At 45.2% G+C, this 22,096-nt stretch overlaps 3 protein-coding genes across 3 annotated transcripts; 1 reads left to right on the top strand and 2 right to left on the bottom strand.

Moving 5' to 3' along the window:
* Positions 1–5,286: 5,286 nt before the first annotated feature.
* On the top strand, positions 5,287–6,210 carry LOC115457219 (olfactory receptor 5V1-like). The gene has a single exon (XM_030186645.1). It carries the CDS (start codon positions 5,287–5,289, stop codon positions 6,208–6,210), a length of 924 nt encoding a protein of 307 aa, XP_030042505.1.
* A 3,720-nt stretch (positions 6,211–9,930) lies between these two features.
* LOC115457218 (olfactory receptor 6N1-like) lies at positions 9,931–10,902 on the bottom strand. Its single transcript, XM_030186644.1, has one exon. It carries the CDS (start codon positions 10,900–10,902, stop codon positions 9,931–9,933), a length of 972 nt encoding a protein of 323 aa, XP_030042504.1.
* A 9,911-nt stretch (positions 10,903–20,813) lies between these two features.
* On the bottom strand, positions 20,814–21,785 carry LOC115457217 (olfactory receptor 1009-like). The gene has a single exon (XM_030186643.1). The coding sequence runs from the start codon at positions 21,783–21,785 to the stop codon at positions 20,814–20,816; it is 972 nt and encodes a 323-aa protein (XP_030042503.1).
* Positions 21,786–22,096: the final 311 nt, after the last annotated feature.

Here is a 22,096-nt window from a genome sequence, read left to right as displayed (position 1 = left end):
CACCCACTTATGGCAGGTCAGTGGCTGGTGTAAGTGCGCACGCCGAAATGCGACATGCAACACGCACCATGATATCATCAAGACTGGATTGCTGTAATCAGGGGTGGTCTGACAGTGGTTGGGGCCCCTGAGCAGTAAAGATCATTGGGGCCCCCTGGCCACCTCCCGCCACACCCCCGCCCCACTGCTGCATCTCTGCCCACTCCTGCACACTACAGCCCCCCCCCCACACCACAGCAGTTGCCGCCCCCTCCCGTACACCACGAGCCAAAGTGGGCCCTCCCCTTTCCTACCTTGAAGGGCCCTTGTGGTCTAGTGACTTCTTGGGGGACAGGAGACAACCCCACTCTTTCCTGCCCATTATCGCTACTGTGCTCAGCTGTGTTTTCAAAATGGCTGCCGAGACTTACTGCGGCAGTCTCACGGGTCTCAACAGTCTCAGCAGCCATTTTTAAAACAAGGTGGTGCCAGTAGACAGAGTAGTGGCTGTGGGCAGGAAAGAGTGGGGTTCTTTCCTGCCCCCACAGAGGCCACTAGAATACCAGGTCCCTTCGAGGTAGGACAAGGAAAGGCTATAATGTGCAGTGGCAGCGGGCATCTGGGCCCCCTAGAGCCTCTGGGCCCTTGGGCACTGCCCAGTTGCCCGAATAGTCAGCAAGACTGATAAAAGGTTGTCAGTGATGTGACTACATCACACCATTTTTACAAATATTTCACTGGTTGCCAGTACAATACAGGGCTACATTTAAAACTCTGTGTCTGACCTTCAAGATCCTTAAAGGAAATGGGCCCAGAGTACTTGAGGAACAGGATCTCCATCTGGAATGCACTCCCTGAAAGACTTTGCTCAATGCAAGACTGCCTCCACTTCAGGAAAAAGGTGAAAGCCTTTAATGGATTAACCTACACTATCAAGTATGAACACTACGAATTACGCACTACCACTTTATCTCTCATGCCAGAAATGAACTTTCTATAGTTGATTGTTTAAAATACTCTATAATCTACTCTATCATTTAGGAACTTCTACATAACATCACTTTGTAATCTACTCTACCATTTATGTACTCTAATGCAATACCACTCTGTATTTCTTAACCCGGAAATGGCGATCGCCATTACGGCATAATGTAAGCCACATTGAGCCTGCAAATAGGTGGGAAAATGTGGGATACAAATGCAATAAATAAATAAATAAACTTGGAATTAAGTGATCTGCTCATCATATGTTGACGACATCATTCTCATACCACCGACATCTTCACATCAAGATCTAATCCAATCTGAAATAACCGGGATGAATACTATTCAGACCTGGGCTTTGGCAAATAAATTAAACTGAACGCGCAAAAGACTAAGGGGTCCTTTTACAAAGGCGGGCTGAAAAATGGCTTGCGGTAGTGTAGGCGCGGGTTTTGGGTGCCTGCCGATCCATTTTTCAGCGCGTCTGTAAAAAAATGCCTTTTAAAAACATTTTTTGGCCAAAATGGACATGCGGCAAAATGAAAATTCCTGCGCGTCCATTTTAGGTCTGAGACCTTACCGCCAGCCATTGACCTGGCAGTAAAGACTCACACGGTAACCAGGCGGTAATGACCTATGTGCGTCAAATGCCACTTGGCGCGAGTTCGTTACGCGCGTCCAAAAGTTTTTCACACGCACAAGAGCCACATGGTAGTCGGGCTGTAACTCCATTTTGGCACACATTGGGCGCGCATAGACACTTATACGGCTTAGTGAAAGGACCCCTAAGATCCTATGGTTCCGGAATCAAGGAGCTGAGGTCTCAACTACAATAGCACTATCCTATGATAGGACCTTCGCAGTTGAATCAGAAGCTAGATTGCTTGGGGTCTTTCTCGACTGCTTCCTAACATGTTCCTCTCATATCAACCAATTGTGGAAGAAGACACTATTGAGACAATTACGTCTAGTCAGCTTATTCTCCGGTCAAAAAGCCTTCGTGTTGCTGGTCCAGATGCTGATCCTACAGCACCTGGACTACTGTAATGTCTTATTTTTTGGTATGAATCCAGCTGGAGGAGGGGGGTGGTTTTCACACAGATTCCACTGAAAGAAAGGGGCAGGTCTTTTTTTTACCAAAAACTGTGTTAAACGGTGGTCCAAGGACAGGGATCCCTGCCTGAGGAAAGTGTAGGTGTGCTTTAACTACACATGCTCCTTTTTCAGGGGGGTGGGTTTTCTTCCTGAGACAGCGGCTCAACTACATGGCACTGTGTGGTCACAGCTCAATACAGGTGTCCTGCCTCCCTGGCCACGGTTCTGCAAAAAGAAGGCTAGTTAGAAAAACAGGACCACTTTAAGACTCTATAAGGTCAGGATTCAAGGCTGGTAATGCTTAGGATATGGGCTGGTCATCTGCACACATCTGGGGTCCCCACTGTGGCCAATCCAACCTTTCCACCCTCCAAGATCAATCCACCCAGGAAGCAATGGGGCTGGTCATCTGCACACATCTGGGGTCCCCACTGTGGCCAATCCAACCTTTCCACCCTCCAAGATCAATCCACCCAGGAAGCAATGGAGCCGAGTTGCAAGAGGAGCACACTTTCCTGTTCAGTGCTTTGGATGCTGCTTACATCTATACGCCAATTTTTCTTGAGGTTTGTTTTTTTTAATTTGAGGTATTGAAAGCATAAACTTTTGTAGGTGCTCCAAGGATTTGGAAAGAGAGAGCAACGCAGAGAATTGTTTTTAATTCCCATATCCCTGACAATCTGCAATTCCTTCGGGGAGAGGTGCTGGAGGTTGGTCTATCTTTACAGGGAGGGAAGGGGTGGGGGTTGATCTTTATGTGAGTTCTCTGCTGGATAAGGGATCAGTTTCACCACACAGCTGGCAGGCTTCATCTCCTGGCGAAGCAGAGTTAAGGGCATCACCAGCCAGCTGCAACATGTCCTGTAGGCTACTGCTCAGGAGTTTGGACTCCTGTCTGTATAAGCTGTGGTCCGATCAGATTGGATTCTCTCATACTTGCTAATCCAGGGCAGTTTTTTTGTTTTGTTTAACCCAACCAACCAGGCACATAGAGTAAATCATTAGCTAGGAGAAGAAGACCTGATAGGATGGAACTGGCACCTACCTTCAGTCTAACCAAGTAACTAAACATTCCTTCATTTTTCTGTCTCTTTTGGGTTGCATTTTGTTTATTTTATTATTTGGGTTTTTTTTCTACTGGTACCGTGTGTGTTTGTTTTAAAGCTTGGTTCAGAAAAACAAAAATGGCAACAGATCCCCAGAAGCAAAACAAACAAAAAAAACCCCACAGTAGATCCAAGATGAAAATCGTAGATTTTATTACAACAAAACCCCAAACCCCCCACAGTAGATCCAAGATGAAAATTGTAGATTTTATTACAACAAAACCCCAAACCCCCCACAGTAGATCCAAGATGAAAATCGTAGATTTTATTACAACAAAACCAAAAAAAGCCCACAGTAGATCCAAGATGAAAATAATAGATTTTATTACAACAAAACCCCAAACCCCCCACAGTAGATCCAAGATGAAAATCGTAGATTTTATTACAACAAAACCAAAAAAAGCCCACAGTAGATCCAAGATGAAAATAATAGATTTTATTACAACAAAACCCCAAACCCCCCACAGTAGATCCAAGATGAAAAGCGTAGATTTTATTACAACAAAACCAAAAAAACCCCACAGTAGATCCAAGATGAAAATAATAGATTTTATTACAATAGTCATTCAACAACCTAAAAATCATAACCTGGCATGTCCAGGTTCTGCCCCACTAAGGGCTGCATCAGGGGTGTAAGATCAACACATGATAAGAAAAAGATAAAGGATTAAAGGCGTCTCAACAAATAAACCCGTAGGTTTCAGGAGATAGTTCGACCTGTCCTGAAGTCTATGTTTTATTTTTGGTTGAGGTGCTTTAGCCTTTTACCATTTTATTTCACCACATACGTATGGGTATTGGATCTGCTGTGTTTGTTTGTTTTTAAAGCTTGGGAAAACAGTTTTGAAGCTCTGTAATATTCCTAGCACTAACCAAGAAAAAAATCTCTGGGAATATATCACAGACTGGCAATGAGTGATGAAAACCAAGATGGAGTGGACAGAGCTTTTTTCTAGGATAAGCAGCATAAAATGTATTGTACTGTTTTGGAATCTTGCCAGGTACTTGTGACCTGGATTGGCTACTGCTGGAAACAGGATTCTGGGCTTAATGGACCTTTGGTCTGTCCCAGTATGGCAACACTTATGCTTTTATGTTCTTACGTTAATAACGGGACATGGGATTGGTGGTTTGGGGGAAGGGACATACAAGCTCATTTTCAAAGCACTTAGCCTCCCAAAGTTCCATAGAAACCTATGGAACTTAGCCTCCCAAAGTGCTTTGAAAATATGCCTCATAGGGTAGTGGGATGGGGGAGGGATCTTAAACCTGAGGATATTGTGCAGACTGAGACTATTTATATTAGATAAAGGAGATTATTTTATTACACTATATTTCTTTATTTAACACATTTATACCCCACATTTTCCCACTTAGTTGCAGGTCACTAACCTGAGTCACTGAATAGAGAGAGCCACTGCAATTCATTTTCCTTACAGCTTGTACACAGAGTACCTTAGCACTTCCAGTTGGCCTGTGCTGGTGTAGGTGCGTGTTTTGGACGTGCACTGGTCCATTTCTTCAGTGCGCTTGGAAAAAAAGGTGGTGGTGGTAGTGGGGGGGGGGGGGGGGGGGTTGTGCTGGAAGATGGACGTGCACTTTCCCTGAAGTGATTGGGAAGCAACACAGGAAACCTGCAGAATGCTGTGTGAAAAATCGTGTATTTCATGGCAATGGAAGGCGAGCAGGGTATTGTCATGGTTATTATGGGATTCTGTGAGATCTTGTGTTCCGTGGCCTGCACCAGACCCTGGTGCAACATGTATGAACACCTCAGAGGCAGGAAGCTTCTCTCTCACTCACACTGCATTTCCAGGATCAGAGCCTGGTTTGGTGTTTCTGCACTCTCCAGAGGCAGGACACTTCCCTTAGCCATGTCTTGTAAAATCTGTCTTAGCTGAATACAGCCAGCTTGAAGGAGAACTGTTGCTTTTAGCTCAGTTAACGTACTCTGCCTCAACTGCAGGCAGGTGCGTTGATAAAACGGCACTTTTTCGCCGAGGTAATCTCAAACTCCCTTGTCACTTTGTATCGGGGTCAATTCATACTCTTCAGTTCTCCCTGTCACCGCTCTCTGCTTATTGTCTTTCTGTCTTAGATACCTCAGGTAAGCCCATGAGAAATGATGAGGTGGGAGAACCGAAGTTCAGTGACTGAATTCTTCCTTCTGGGGTTTTCCCCCGAATATCCAGCCCTGCAGGGGGTCCTCTTCTTCCTGTTCTTCCTCGCTTATGTGGTTACCCTGCAGGGGAATGCCCTTCTCTTTCTCCTCACTTGTCTGGAACCTCGTCTCCACACCCCTATGTACTTCTTCCTGGCCAACCTGTCGTTTTTGGATGTTTGCACCTCCACCACCACAGTCCCCAGACTGCTGGTAGACCTTCTTCAACCAAGGCAAGGCATTTCCATACTGAGCTGTTTTCTACAACTCTTCTTGGTGACGGCCTTGAACACCACAGAGCTGATGCTGTTGACGGTGATGGCCTACGACCGCTATGTGGCTGTGTGTTGCCCCTTGCAATATACAATGATCATGAATAGAGGTATGTGCATCAACTTGGCGACCTGCTCCTGGGTCGGTGGCTGTCTGCATTCGTTAATCCATACCCTGCTTGCAGCCCGGTTACCATTCTGTGGGTCCAATCAGGTGAACCAGTTCTTCTGCAATGCACCTCAACTTCTAGAGCTCTCCTGTGCTGACACGACCATCAATGAAGTTGCCCTTCTGCTCACTGGTGTGGCTCTGAGTGGCTTCTTTCCTGTCATCCTTATCTCCTATGCCCGAATCCTGGCCGCTGTACAGAGGAGCCGAGCCGCTGGAGAGAGAAGGGGCAAAGCCTTGTCCACTTGTGCCTCCCACCTTATGGTGGTGGTCATGTTTTACGGCAGTGCAGCTGCCACCTGCCTGGCTGGGAGAGGTGGGGCGGGGTCTGTGTTTTACACAGCAATCACGCCCATGCTGAACCCTATCATTTACAGCCTGAGGAACCAGGAGGTGAGAGGGGCCTGGAGAAAGATGACTGGACGAAAAGGGAGGGTGACCTAAATCCCAAAGAGAGTTATGCTTTAATGCTCCTTAACGGGTTGTGCGATACTTTCTAATGGACCAATGAAAAATCTGTGCTGTAACTTTCAGAGGGGAAGGGAGTAGAGCAGAGGGGATGATGGTGTGAGAACATGTACATATGTATTAACACTTGGGGTGGGGTAAGAAAGTAGGTGACAAAACACTAAGGACGAAGTTATCAACGGGGCACTTCCGTGAAGATATGCTATTTTAGCACAAAGTCCCATTTTATGCAATAAATCTGGTTACTAATAATCCAGCTTAACAGTAAAATAACCCGAGTCATTGGGATAATAACCTGTGTTAACAGTAGCCCACATTGATAACTTCACCCCTCACAATCCAAAAAAAGAGAAGAAAGCAGCTATCAAATTGTAAATGCTTATATCTATTCATATTGCAAATAGTAAAATGCTTCAATATTTAAGCATGTATAACTATGTAATAATAATGCTTCTGGTAGCGCTATACAAATGCTAATAATAATATTTCAATCATTCAAACATAAAAATACGGAGAAAAATGAACTCAGAATAAACACCATCTCCAGTGAAAACCTTCAAGAGCGTGTAGTTGGTCTCTGGAACTCGTTGCCGGAGAATGTAGTGACAGCAGCTGGCCTTACAGAGTTTAAGGGGTGTTTGGACAGATTCCTGAAGGAAAAGTCCATTGAACATTATTAAAAAATTATTATGAGAGAGAGAGAGAGAGAGAGATACTTCCTTCATGTCACACATACAGAATCACCTCAACCGATATACTCATATCACCCCTCTCCTCAAGTCACTTCACTGGCTTCCGATCAGATACCGCATACAGTTCAAGCTTCTCCTACTCACCTACAAATGCACTCGATCTGCAGCCCCTCCTTATCTCTCTACTCTCATCTCCCCTTATGTCCCCACCCGTAACCTCCGCTCTCTTGACAAATCCCTCCTTTCAGTACCCTTCTCCACCACCGCCAACTCTAGGCTTCGCCCTTTCTGCCTAGCTTCACCCCATGCTTGGAACAAACTCCCTGAGCCCATACGCCGGGCCCCCTCCCTACCCATCTTCAAATTATTGCTCAAAGCCCACCTCTTCATTGTCGCCTTCGGCACCTAATCACTACACCTTTTCTCAGGAAATCTAAACTACCCCAACTTGACATTTCGTTCTTTAGATTGTAAGCTCTTCTGAGCAGGGACTGTCCTTATTTGTTAATTTGTACAGCGCTGCGTAACCCTAGTAGCGCTCTAGAAATGTTAAGTAGTAGTAGTAGAATCACCAAGCTGCCCTTTTCTTTGTTACCCTTGTTGTGATTGCTTCGTTTTTGGGAATTGATCTCATTATGCATATATTTACAAGTCAAAGCTTAATATTTAACAGAATAATGTACTCCAGGACTGGACTTCGAGTGCTTTCTTCCCAGGCGCCTGCTGTTAGCTCTCTCCTCTCACTCGCCGGTTTAAAATGATTTAAGTTGGAGAAACTGAATAAACCTTTTCTGTGGATTCCTTGCATTGAGACCACAAAATGGTGGTATTAATGCACAGATGGCAGTTTTCTCTACTGAACTAGTGAGTGCTGGAAACAGAGGGAGGTTAACCCCCCCCCCCCCCCCCAGCTCATCGACACTTGTGTCACACAATTTCATCGTTCCTGTTAGAAAATTAGGAAGTGTAAAGGTAACTAAATAGTATGAGTACAGCTGAAAATCACCCCTGGACATGCTCTGTTTTACTTTCCTGACCCAAACATACGTGGTAAGGAAGAGGTGAATACTTTAATCCACATGTGAGGAGATGGGAGAAAGCCAGTTTTTAGTCAGGCTATTCCTAGGCAGATGCTTTTGAGAATTATCCTGGTCAAATTTAATAACCGTGTTAGCACATAAGCACCGCCATACTGGGAAAAGACCAAGGGTCCATCAAGCCCAGCATCCTGTCTCTGACAGCGGCCAATCCAGGCTTCTAGAACCTGGCAACCCCCCCCCCAAATAATTTAATAATAATGTTCAATGGACTTTCCCTCAGGAATCTGTCCAAACCCCCCCTTAAACTCCGTAAGGCCAGCTGCTGCCACTACATTCTCCGGCAACGAGTTCCAGAGTCCAACTACACGCTGAGTAAAGAAAAACTTTCTCCTATTTGTTTTAAATCTACCATATTCTAGCTTCATCTTGTGTCCCCTGGGTTTGTTGTTGTTTGAAAGTGTAAACAAACACTTCACATCGGTCCGCTCTACTCTGCTCATGATCTTGTAGACTTCTATCATATCACCTCTCAGCCGCCTTTTCTCCAAGCAATGAGCCTCCTCTCCCCAGTGGTCAGATAATAAAGTGTAATTTTCATCTTTTCTTAGTCCCGGTCTGCTCCTTTCAACATTTCCAAGTTTTGTAGATCCGCTGCCTCTCCTGTTTTCCAACCGCTATGCAGTGCCAGGCAGCCAATGGTGTTATATCAAGTATTTGTAATAATTAAAAAACGAATAAAACCAGAACAAATTCCTTGACCGTCTAGGGACCCTTTTACTCAGCTGCGTAGGCGCCTATGCACACCCAACATGTGTCAATTTGGAATTACCACCTGGCTACCGCATGGCCCGGGCGGTAATTTCATTTTTTACGCGCGGCGGAAAATAATTGTTATTTTCCAGCATGTGGCGCTAACCGGGCGGTAAGAGGCATTCTACGCACCTAGGCCATTACTGCCTGGTTAACGCGTGAGACCTTACCGCTAAGTCAATGGGTGGCGGTAAGTTGTCAGACCCAAAATGGACGCGCACCAATTGGTAAAAGGATTCCCTAGAGTGTTTTACACGCATGAGTTCTGTGTGTAGCTAGACCAGCATACTTCATTGAGACAACTTAAAAAAACAAATCCAATTCAAAACATTTTTATTTCCAAAAGCGTTTGAGGAGGTGTGAGGTTTCACGGATTTGTGAGGTGGAGGGGCAAGCACATGGCTATGGAAACAAATTTTGTTAATTGTGATTTGTTTTGTTTGTTTGTTTGTTACATTTGTACCCCACGTTTTCCCACCTATTTGTAGGCTCAATGTGGCTTACATAGTTTTCGTTTTTGATGTGGGGTTTGTGATGTATTTTATTACTCTGTATGTAACTTTATAATCCATCGAGAATGCAGGATTGTGTGGAATAGAAGTTTGAAATAAATAAATAAACTCATGAAAGAATATGTTCACTGTTGCTCTGGCCATCTCTTCTTCCCCTTCTACCTTCAAACTTCTAGGCTCAGCTTGGAAGATTAACAGGAAGATTATTTATAGGAACAGTTCGGTAAGCTCTTTAATGTTGGCTTCAGTCCATAGCCAGAGTAAGAAATGGGTAGGAGGAGGTGAGAGGATAAGAGAAGGGATAAGGAAAGGGATAAGAGGGCGTGAAGAGATGTGGAAAAGAAGGAGGCAAGATTGTGGGGTTGGAGAAAGTCTATGGAGGGATAAAATAGGGGAAGCAGAAGGGTGAGAAATGGAGACATAAGGAAAAGATTGAGGGGATGGAGAGAAGTGAGAAGGTGGCAATAGATGGAAGAAAGAAGCAGAACAGGAAAAGGGAGAGGGAAATAAAAGAGAGGAAAAGGTCAATGTTGGAATGACAAGTTGCATGTTGGTCAAAGTTTCAGAAGCATGGTTTGATTCTGACAAATCCCCTCAATTGTTGGATGCACTTCTCCTATCATGTATATATCTGTACTATAATCAAGAAATATTTTTCCTCAGGTTGAAAAAGTCAGAGATTGCATGCCTGCATTTCTCCAAAGACCTCTTGAGCGCCTCCTTCACCTCCTTGTTCCTGAGGCTATAGATGATGGGGTTCAGCAGAGGGGTCACCACAGAATAGAAGACAGACACCACTTTGTCCACGTAGTATGAATCATTAGTATCTGTTCTCAGATAGATGAAGATGACAGTGCCGAAGTATATGAACACCACCACAAAGTGAGCAGCACAGGTGGAGAAAGCCTTCTTGCGCCCGGTGGTTGAGGGAATCTTCAGTATTGTGAAGATGATGAAGATATAAGACACAGCAATGAAAACAACACAGCTAATGATCACGGACCACGAGATGATACGGAATACGATCTCCGTGGCAGCTGTGTCTGAGCAGGCCAGCTTCAATAGGGGTGCAAAGTCACAGAAGAAGTGGTTGATCCTGTTGGGGCCGCAGAAGGAAAGCTGGGACAGGCCAACGGTTGGGACCATGAGAGCCAAGCTGCAGGCCACCCAGCAGCCAGAAGCCAGCCTGCTGCAGACGTCCAGACTCATGACAGCTGGGTAGCGCAGTGGGTTGCAGATGGCCATGTAGCGGTCTGCGGCCATCACCGTAAGAAGCAAGTGCTCCGTGGCTCCAAAGACGAAGAAGAAATAGAACTGGATAAAGCAGCAGAGGACACAGATGGACTTGGTATCTGCCAGTAGGTCCGTGAGCATCTTGGGAAGAGTGGTAGAAGTGTAGCCGATTCCCAAGAAGCAGAGGTTGGAGATGAAATAGTACATGGGTGTATGGAGACAGACGTCCACCCTCACCAGGACAATAATAATCAGGTCCCCAGTGAGGGTTAGAATGTAGGCGGCCAGCACAAACATGAACATTAAAATCTTTTGCTCCCGGGAGAGGGAAAATCCTACGAAGATGAATTCTTCCACACGGGTCCAGTTGCCAGCATCCATCCCTCTCTTTTTCTCTCTCATGAGCTTCATGTGGTTCAGAGGACGGCAACAAAAATGGTATGAATAGGTATATCCTAGAAGAAAAGAGGGACAGAGGAGATATGATACAGATGTTTAAATACTTGAAATGTATTAGTATACAAACAAAATCTTTTTCAGAGACAGGAAAGCAGTAGAAGTAGAGGCCATAGACTTAGGAGTAGCGTCAGGAAATACTTTTTTCACAGGGAATGTAATGGATGTCTGGAATACCCCCCTGGTGGAAGTGGTGGGAACAAAGATGATGACAGAATGGGATAAACACGGAGGATCCCTGTACAGAGTAACATAGTAACATAGTAGATGACGGCATAAAAAGACCTGCATGGTCCAACCAGTCTGCCCAACAAGATCAACTCATATGTGCTACTTTTTGTGTATACCTTACCTTGATTTGTACCTGTCCTTTTTAGGGCACAGACCGTGTAAGTCTGCCCAGCACTATCCCTGCCTCCCAACCACCAGCCCCTCCTCCCACCACCGGCTCTGGCACAGACCATACAAGTCTGCCTAGCACTATGCCCACCTCCCAACCACCAGCCCCTCCTCCCACCACCAGCTCTGGCACAGACCGTATAAGTCTGCCCAGCACTATCCCTGCCTCCCACCACCGGCTCTGGCACAGACTGTATAAGTCTGCTCAGCACTATCCCCACCTCCCAACCACCAGCCCCTCCTCCCACCACCGGCTCTGGCACAGACCGTATAAGTCTGCCTAGCACTATCCCCACCTCCCAACCACCAGCCCCTCCTCCCACCACCGGCTCTGGCACAGACCGTATAAGTCTGCCCAGCACTATCCCCGCCTCCCAACCACCAACCCCGCCTCCCACCACCGGCTCTGGCACAGACCCTATAAGTCTGCCTAGCACTATCCCCGCCTCCTAACCACCAGCCCCTCCTCCCACCACCGGCTCTGGCACAGACCGTATAAGACTGCCCAGCACTATCCCCGCCTCCCGATCTCGGCTAAGCTCCTTAGGATCCATTCCTTCTGAACAGGATTCCTTTATGTTTGTCCCACGCGTGTTTGAATGAAAACAAAAGACATGAAAAAAAAAGTGTAGGCAGGCATAACCTGCATGGTGCGGCAATTATTATCATCTTGCTATAAAACTTTGAAGGATGAAGGAATGCACTAATGAGGTATTAATTCTTTCCACATTTAAAATCATAGGCCGCTCACAGTTCACCTCAGAACTCAGTCTTCCAAAGAATATGCGGCTTCTCTCCTGATCCTCTGACCTTCACACGTACAAGTCCATCTGAGACTTTTAGAAATGTCCAAAAACATATCTGTTTTTATAAAGGCAGCAGAGGCCCCTGAGTTCCTTCCTTTATGAAATAAGCTGTCAGAAGTAGCCCTAAGAGGGCACAAATTCTCACGCACAATTTTACACCTGCTCTAAGAACGATGTAAAAATGTGCATGCAGTAAGGTGCATGAATAAACGATGTGACGCCGGTCAACAAGTTTTCTCTGGAGTAGCCCCCACACTTTGTTAAGCATTCCCTGAAAGACTTCACTCAGTGCCAGACTATCCCTACTTCAGGAAGAAGGTGAAAGCTTGGATCTTCTCACCATAAAAGTCACCAAAAATTGCATGCACAATTTCATTGAATAACGAGTCAATTAGTGCCAACCATTGGATTTTTAACGAGCAATTATAGGCACTAGTTAAATTTAATTGAATTTTTATTTAAGTGCGGGACCCACGCCTAAAATTTATGTACGATCTGAGAAAGGGGGCATGGAAATGGACGGGGTCATGGGCGTAATGGGGGCGTTCCAAAAATTTATGCACATTGTTATAGAATGACAGGGATATACGTCTAATGTAGGCATGTACGTTTGCACCATGTTTCAGCTGGTGCAAATGACTATGCCTAAAGTTAGGTGCACTATTCTATAAACCAAGCCTAACTTTTAGAATAGCGTTTTTTTTCATGCAGTGATTTTTTTGGGGGGAGCCATATATAGAATCTAGCCCTTAAGGGAAGAAACAACTAACTAGCTAGTTACACGCACAAGGACTAACACCAGCTACATATACTGTAGCAGGACGTGTTTATCCACTCTAAGGGGCCCTTGTACTAAGCTGCGTAGGTACCTACGTGCGCCCAACACACGTCAATTCAGAGTTACCGCCTGGCTACCCCGCGGCGTGGGCGGTAATTTCAGTTTTCACGTGCGTGCTGTGCGCGCCGGAAAAGAATTTTTATTTTCTGCCGCGCGGCAGAAACCGGGCGGTAATCATCATTCTGCGCGCATAGACGATTACTGCAGGGTTAACGCTGAGTCGACGGGTGGCGGCGGTAAGGTCTCAGACCCAGAATGGACGCTTGACAATTTTTATTTTGCCGCACGTCCATTTTCAGCAAAATTAAAAAAAAAAAGGCCCCCTTAGTCTAGCTAAGATCATTTTTACGCACCTTTACTGACTCGACGTGCAACGTTCCTTCGTTAGGCACCCTCATTTTCTGTCTAACTTATACTGCTCTATCTTATCTGTCTATATGTTCCACCTCTGCTTACAGCAGTAACAGGGTGGAAAGGAACCAATCTCAAGTGATCAGTCACCCCACCAGGATAAGATGCTCCAATGAAAATTTTATTTGGACCCAACACGGCCCGTGTTTCGGCTATAACAGCCTTCCTCAGGGGTCAACCGATGAGTGCTCAGTTGTGTATCGATTGATAGTTCCGGTTGCATGCTTTACCAAATTTTTTCCCAAGATATTAAAACACTCCACTATCAATCGATACACAACTGAGCACTCATCGATTGCTGCTGTGTTCTGTCCTTGAGGAGAGTGTGAACCCCATTTGTCTTTTCCACCTCTGCTTACCCCATACGCTAGGATCCTACACGTCATATGCTATCTGAATATTTTTTTTACTGTTGTAATTGTTTATTGTCTATGTCTTGCAAATTTTTGCTGTACAGCAACTCGGGTGAATTCCTTCAAAAATGCAGTAAATAAATCCTACTACTACTACTTATCATTTCTATAGTGTTACTAGACGTACGCAGCGCTGTACACCTGAACATGAAGAGACAGTCCCTGCTTGACAGGGTTTACAATCTAATTAGGACAGACAGGACAAATAAGGGATAAGGACAAACAGTAGCAAGATTCTGTGCGGAATCCCAAAGAGTACGAAGATTCCAGAATCCCACAGTAGCAAGATTCTATGTGGAATCCCAAAGAGTAGCAAGATTCCGGAATCCCAAAGACTATTACTACTTATCATTTCTATAGCGTTACTAGACATACGCAGCGCTGTACACTTGAACATGAAGAGACAGTCCCTGCTCAACAGGGCTTACAATCTAATTAGGACAGACAAACAGGACAAACAAGAGATAAGGGAATATTAAAGCGAGGATGATAAAATAAGGGTTCTGAACAAGTGAATAAGGGTTAGGAGTTAAAAGCAATACAGAACCAATCATGGCTTTTTGGAAATGTTTAGGTCTTGGTGACCGAGAGAGACAAGGGCAGAGAAAAGAGACCTTTCGGTTGAATTTTCAGTGAATATAATTGTGTTATCCCACCTCTGTCCTCGTATCAGAACCTAAAGATACTACTGTAGTACAACTACTACTACTACTTATCATTTCTATAGCGCTGCAAGGCATACGTAGCGCTGTACACCATACACAAAAAGACAGTCCCTGCTCAAAGAGCTCACAATCTAAATATGGAATGTTGCTAGTGGAATAGCAACATTCCATGTAGAATCTCAAGTAGTAGCAACATTCCATGTAGAATCTCAAGTAATAGCAACATTCCAGAATCTCCAATAGTAGCAACATTCCATGTTCCACTGCACTAGGCTACTCCTCCACTAGCAACATTCCATCTAGAAGTCTGCCCTTGCAGATCAGCAACGCGGCCGCGCAGGCTTCTGTTTCTGCAGGACGTCAGACTCACAGAAACAGAAGCCTGCGCGGCCGCATTGCTGATCTGCAAGGGCAGGCTTCTACATTACTACTACTAGTACTTATCACTTCTATAGTGCTACAGGGCATACGCAGTGCTGTACACCATACACAAAAAGACAGTCCCTGCTCAAAGAGCTTACAATCTAGATAAGACAGGCAGACAGACAGAACAATTAAGGGTAAGGGAATAAAGAGGTGAGGATAAAAGGACAGGGCAAGTGAGCAGTGGTTAGGAGTCAAAAGCAGTGGTAAAGAGGTGGTAAAGAGGTAAACATTTATTATAACTTTCTAGTATTGCAAGCTGAAATCCACCCTCCTGTACTCATCTGTAACAAATAACAGGTGGAAGGTGACATCAGAATCTACAGACCTTGGGGTTACAATTCCATGCTTAGCTCCTGGATTGCAACCTTCTGCTTTCTTGCTCCTTATGCGCAGAGGACAGGGAAAGGAGGACACACATCTGTTGCGTTAGACTGGTAAAGAGACTGCAGGGTAGCTATGGTAGACTGACATGTACAAAGAGACACACCGGGCTATAAAAAGAGAGAGCAGAGGGGCTGAGGGATTATAGTCAGAGCGGACTTTCCTCTGAGAACTGAGACACCAACACCTGCCATGGCTTTTGCCTCATGATTTCAATTATTGATTCTTATTTCCAGTAAAAGAAAGACAAGTGAGGTAAGCATGCCCAGCATGGCTCATGGAATTCTTTCCTATCTCTTCACGAAAGTGTGTGTGTGCGTCTGTGTTGTTTCTGTATATTTCCCTCACCTGAGGGAGAGCTAGAGTTGTTGCGTTGGAGTCATTGCCAATAGTCCTTTGCTTTGGATAGAATAATAAAATGAAACCAAGTGAGATAGTACATCGTGCTAATTGATTTCACTGTCAACAGATGTCAAAGAAGTTTATTATTCATGTTACTTTGTTATTGTATATTTTTAGATGTGTAAACCGTTCTGATCTGCAATGCAATAAGTGACGGTATAGTAAACAAATAAATGATAAACGATTAACCACTGGACGTTACTGACCTAAGGCAGGGGATATTTTCGTGCTCTTCTACCACTAGAAAGGGCATCTGAAGGCCACTTCCAGAGCTGCCAAGTCACCCATTCCAGGAGGGAGACTTTATGGCGCGGATCACGCGCCTAAATTTATGCACAACTAGATTTAATTAGTGCCAATAATTGCTTGTGAAAAGGCCAATTATTGGCGCTAATTAGCTTTTAATTTAATTAAATTGCATACAGACATTGGGTGCGTGCCTAAATTTGCAAGTGCAATTTTTGGTGCCTTTTACAGAATTAGGGGGTTATAATGTGCATGGCATGTATTTACAACGGGGGGGGGGGGGGGTGTACACATGGGTGGGGCATGGGTAGGGCCCTCAGTCACACACGTAACTTTCAGAGTACTATAAGTTATGAGCAGTATGTTTTTACTAGCAAAAAAGGTGCCGGTACTCAAATGCTAGGCCACCCTTCAGGGGTGAGGTGATCACAGATAGGCCCACCCCACAATAGCCAGGCCCCCTGCAACCAGTCACAGAATCCATGACAAATCTGAATTGTTGTGTAGAGCCTGAGATCTTTCATTGAAACTTGGGGTCCATGGGTCAATTTTAGCAGACAATGGAAAAGGTGCCAGTACTCAGTACCCCCAAGTACCTCCTCAAAAAAAGCCCTGGTTATGAGCATCCCTACTGCATTTAGGCATCTGCCCTTATGCCAGGTCCATGGGCTGGTGTAACTGTTTCTAGTATTCTAGAATGGAAGCTGGGCAAATGGGTTTTCAAAATACAACCAGCAAACACACTTCCGCCGGCAGTACTGAGCGATATTTTGTCCATTGATCCTGAAGCAGAAAGTGTGAATTCGAAACGCTGGCCGCCGCTGATCACGGTCAATAGTTTGAGAGAAAGACGCAGAGATCTACTTAAAGAAGCTAAGTTGAATTAGCTGAGTTTAAAGCTTAAGGCTATTTATTTACGGAGGGTTTTTTGGCCGATGATGAGGAAGTCCAGCTCCCCATAGACTGAGTTGTATGTCTGGGGGCTTCTCGAGGCCTTTTTCCTCCTAATACTAACAAGTGTGTTTGCTCGTTGTATTTTGAGAACCCATTTGATTGTGGATAGATTTCATTATAATAGGGATCTCTTCCTCAATAGTTAATTTAGAGTGTGGTTCTGTTACAGAACAGACATCCTCGAGCAGTGGAATAGCCAGGAACGTTTAACAGGGGGTGTGTCTCCCACGCCCCCTCTGGTACCTTACAATCACCTTTGCTCCAGCCTTTGTCCGGGCAGCGGTAGCGGCACTCATAGGTTGCCTGTGGCTTGCACCGGGACATCCTGTCTGAAACGTTTCGCCGTTCAGAAATGAAGTTGCGTCAGAAGAGGTGGGATGGTTCGGAGAGAAAGTCCCAGTGAAGACAGAGCACAGCAGATTATTGAGGTTTTTTGTTCTCCATTCTATTTTGAATGGAATAGTAAAAAAAGACAAAAGGAAAACGAAAAAAAAAAAAAAGAGAGAAATTCACTATTGGTGAAGCATTGGGAGATAGGTTTCCACTTTTATTGTTTGCACAGTGCTTATTTTGGTCAAGGGGATTGTTCCAGTGATTAGGGTATCACTATACATAGAAACACTGAGAAAGGTATAGGGTTCAGTCACTAGGTTTCACAGTAGAATTTACAACTATGAAAGAGAGATATACATCTAAATCAGTAAGAGCTGACCTAACTTTGTTCCCTGTAAGGTGAATAGGAGTTCTCCACCCGCATTCTCTCTTACAGCCCACCTCTCTGATGTAACTTCCTTTTTCCTTGGAAGCGGGCCACAGTAGAGAGAAGAGGCTGGGGTTGGCGGCAAGACAGCATATAGGAACCACTTCCGCCCTGAATTTTGGAAAGCCGGAAAAGAAGGTAAATTTGGGGAAGGGGGTTGGGGAAGGAAGGAGAAGAGGTGGGGCAGCAGCTCTTTCCCTTGCTTCAGATGGCAATCTGTCTTCGGCCACCCCAGTGGGCCATGACTGGGCACTGGCATTGAATATCAGTGGCCATGAGGGCATGTGCTATTTGCCAGATCTTATGCGGTTCCTGGTCGATACTCAACTGGGCCCCGCATAAGATACTTATGCGGGTCCCGACTGAATATCGTCTAGGATCTGCATAAGTGGAAGCAAGTCCCCCCACCCCCTGATTCTAATACCCGTTCTCTCCCTCCCCCAAATTTGATATCCACCTCCTTTTCCCTTTGAAGAGAACTAGATTCCCCAACAACACCCCCCCCCCACACCCCTGTACCTACCTCTTAGATACCTAGTTGTATAGGGTTTCAATCAGCAGGACCAAAGCCCACTCACTCCTGCCCACCATGGCTCCGGCCACTACCTCTAACACCAGTAAGGCTGCCAGTAGAGTTTGCAGCAACCATTTTGAGGCCTGAGCCACACCAGGCAGAAGTGAGTGGATATTGCCTCTTCCAGTTGGACCCCTAGACCCCCCCAGGGATCTTTAATGGAAGCCTGGGTGGCGCTTACAGGGGGTGGGGTAGGGGGGAATCAGAGAAGGGAGTGAGCAGGGACTGGAATCAGGAGGGAAGGGGAACCAGAGAACCCTTCAGGCCAATCGTAGAAGTTATCTGTTGGCACCCAGACAGCTAAACAGACAAAGATAGGACTACTTTTTCTGTGGTCCTTTCTGTCCGGTTAGGCAGCTGGACACTGGAATTGAATATCGCTGGTGTCCAGATAAGTGTCAGCTCTGACTGTAATGCCCCCTCTTGTCCGGATTTAGGATGGCCAGTTAGTGCTGATAATCAGTGGCTCTAGCGGGTTTTGTGCCATGGAATAGCAGCCAGGAGCAGTTTAACTGCCAGCAGCTTAGAATATCGACCCTACCTATTTATTTATGTATTTATTTGTGACCCCACATTTATACCCCACATTTTCCCACACAATTTTGAGTTCAATGTGGATAACAAGCTAAAAAGAAGTCATAACAAAATATGAAACAAAGTTCTATCTATCTATCTATCTATCTATCTATCTATCTATCTATCTATCTATCTATCTATCTATCTATCTATCTATCTATCTATCTATCTATCTATCTATCTATCTATCTATCTATGGGGTTGCCTATGATCAAGATTTGGAATTTTAGTTTTATTACTTATCTTTTCCAAATCTGAGCTCAAGATGGAATTACATTCAGGAACATGAGTTATTTCCCTGCCCAAACAGGCTCACAATCTGTGTTTTTTTTTTTTCTTTTAGCTCGTGTCTTTGTACCTGAGGCAATGAAAGTTGATGTGATGCTGAAGATCATAAACAGTGTCAAGGGTTTGTCTGGTTCATTATCTGTCTCTTTAATCCAGGGGCGTATCCAGACACCCAATTTTGGGTGGGCCTGGGCCCAAGATGGGTGGGCAGAAGAACCCCATCCCATAGGTGATTTGGTCTCTCCTCTCGCCTGCATGCCATATGGTCTCTCAAATATCCCTCCTCTCCTGCACACCTTTTAAATTTCAGATTTTCAGTGAGGAGCAACTAATACACTCTACTCATGTAGGCCCCACATCCTTCCCACTGATGCAGCTTCCTGTTTCCGCATAGGCGGGAATACGTCAGAGGGAAGGCTGTGGGGCCGGTGTAAGCAGTATGTATCAGTCACTGCTTCCTGCAGGCGAAAATCTGCTATTTATAAGGTATGCAGGAGGGACAGTTGTTGGGAGTTTTCAGCTTGGGAATCTCTGCCGGCCACATCATAGGTGTGCTGCTACTGGTGGGCCTGAGCTCAAAGTGGGTGGGCCTGGGCCCACCCAAGCCCACCCTTGGCTACGCCACTGCTTTAATCACTATGCACAATGTTCGAACGCAACAGTGTTCCAGTACAGCAACTGCTTGAACTTCCTCTCCCTTAGAAATGCATTGGGTCATTTTTCTGGAGACTTTATTTCTCTAGATCCCCCCAGTCTAATGTGGCCAATTTTCAAACTCGACCCGTCTTTTCTATAGTTTCCCCTCATGCAAAAATTTGGTCCAGTTATGCTAGGTCTTTGAAGAGCTATTTTGCCCCAAGATAGACAAAGAGACATTCAAGATACCTTATGTATAATTTCTTTCCAACATTTAGTTGGGTGGGAAAGAATGAAAAAAGGCAACTTAATAAAGAAGCTGAGCTCACAGTTAGAGATCTCCTTATTTAAAGAATGAATGGTTTCCTGCACTCTTCCGAAGTGAGACCTACACTGAATTTTCATTAGCACTTTACAGAATTGACTTCTGGCTATAGGGTGGGTGTAGCTAAACTAGCATACTCTATGGCAATAACTTGTGAAAGAGTATGTTCACTGCTCCCTTCCTCCTCATCCATTTCTTCTCCCCCTTCTTCCTTCACATTTCTAGTCTCAGCTTGAGAGAGGAAGGAAATGGTTAGTTGTGGGAACAGGTCAGGTGAACTCTCTCTTGTTACCTTCAGTCTATAGTCAAAGTCAGAAAGGGGTAGGAGAAGAGTGAGGAAATAAAAGAAGGATTAAAAATAGTGGGCTATGAGCGAGAGAGAAGTGGAAGAGATGGAGAGAAGACCAAAGAGTAGGAAGAAGCCAATGGAGGGATGAGGAGTGTGGAGAACGTAGTGGATGACTACAAGAGGAGAAGCAGAGGGGTGAAAGATGGGGACAAAAGGTAAATATTGAGATAATGGAGAGAGGTGAAAAAGTGGTGATGGAGGGATGAAAGAAACAGAAAAAAGAAAGAGAGAGAAATGAAATGAAGAGAGAAAAAGATAAATGTTGGAGAGACACATTGCATGTTAGTCAGTTTCAGCAGCACCATTTTGATTCTTGCAGACTGGATCCATCCAAACACAAGAGAACTATCTGCATTTACATCTCTGATCCTCTTTCTGCGTTTCTTTTTAAGAAACGTTTTTCCTCCAGATCAGAAAGTCGGAGAATGCGTTCTTGCATTTCTCCAAAGTTCTCTTCAGTGCTTCTTTCACCTCTTTGTTCCTGAAGCCATAGATGATGGGGTTCAACAGAGGAGTCACTGCACAGTAGAAGACAGATGCCACTTTGTCCAAGTAATATGAATCATTAGTGTTCGTCCTTAGGTAGATGAAGGTGATTGTGCTGAAGTATATGAGGACCACCATGAAGTGGGCGGCACAGGTGGAGAAAGCTTTCTTACGCCCACTGGTTGACGGGATCTTCAATATTGTGGAGATGATGAAGAAATAAGACACAGCAATAAGAGCAACACAGAGGATGATCACAGACCACGAGAGGACATGGAACACGACCTCTGTGAGAGCTGTGTCCGAGCAAGCCAATTTCAACAAGGGGGTGAAATCACAGAAGAAATGATTGATCTTGTTGGGGCCGCAGAAGGAAATCTGGAAGAGGCCGATAGTTGGGATCATGAGAGCCAGGCCGCAGGATACCCAGCACCCAATGGCCAGCCTGCTGCAGACATCCTGACTCATGACAGCTGAATAACGCAGTGGGTTGCAGATGGCCATGTAGCGATCTGCAGCCATCACTGTGAGGAGCAAGTGTTCAATGGCCCCAAAGACGAAGAAGAAATAGAACTGGATGAAGCAGCAGAGGACACAGATGGACTTGGTCTCTGCCAGCAGGTCTCTGAGCATCCTGGGAAGTGTAGTGGAGGTGTAGGTGATTCCCAAGAAGCAGAGGTTGGAGACAAAGTAGTACATAGGTGTGTGGAGGGTGATGTCTACTCTCACCAGGACAATAATAATCAGGTCCCCAGTGATGGTTAGAACGTAGGCGGCCAGCACAAATGTGAACATTAAAAATTGTTGTGCCGGGGGGAGAGAAAATCCCAAGAAGATGAATTCTTCCACACGGGTCCAGTTGCCAGAATCCATCTCTCCCTTTTTCTCTCCAGGGGCCCAAATCTTTGAAGGAAATGGATGAAGGAACACGTTAATGAGGCATGAACTCTTTCAACGCTTAAACCATGGGCCACTCACATTTAACCTTGGAGCTCAGTCTCCCAGAGAATATATAGCTTCTCTCCTGATCCTCTGACTCTCACACCCACATGTCCTTCCAAGGCTTTTTAGAGACTAATTTTCAAAGGCTAGCAGTTTAGCACCTGAATTGGAAATTAGACATAGAGGGCCTAATTTTCAAAGCCTTTAGCACTTTGCCTGTGGAAATGAGGGCTTTGAAAATC

This window comes from Microcaecilia unicolor, chromosome 14 (assembly GCF_901765095.1).
Source record: "Microcaecilia unicolor chromosome 14, aMicUni1.1, whole genome shotgun sequence".
Taxonomy (NCBI): Eukaryota; Metazoa; Chordata; class Amphibia; order Gymnophiona; family Siphonopidae; genus Microcaecilia; species Microcaecilia unicolor.
Note: the sequence above shows the minus strand (reverse complement) of the source record. Positions and strands in the feature narration are given on the sequence as shown.

Coding starts and splice junctions, on each gene's coding strand:
- LOC115457219 (XM_030186645.1), top strand. CDS start 5,287: ATGATGAGGTGGGAGAACCGAAGTTCAGTGACTGAATTCTTCCTTCTG.
- LOC115457218 (XM_030186644.1), bottom strand. CDS start 10,902: ATGGATGCTGGCAACTGGACCCGTGTGGAAGAATTCATCTTCGTAGGA.
- LOC115457217 (XM_030186643.1), bottom strand. CDS start 21,785: ATGGATTCTGGCAACTGGACCCGTGTGGAAGAATTCATCTTCTTGGGA.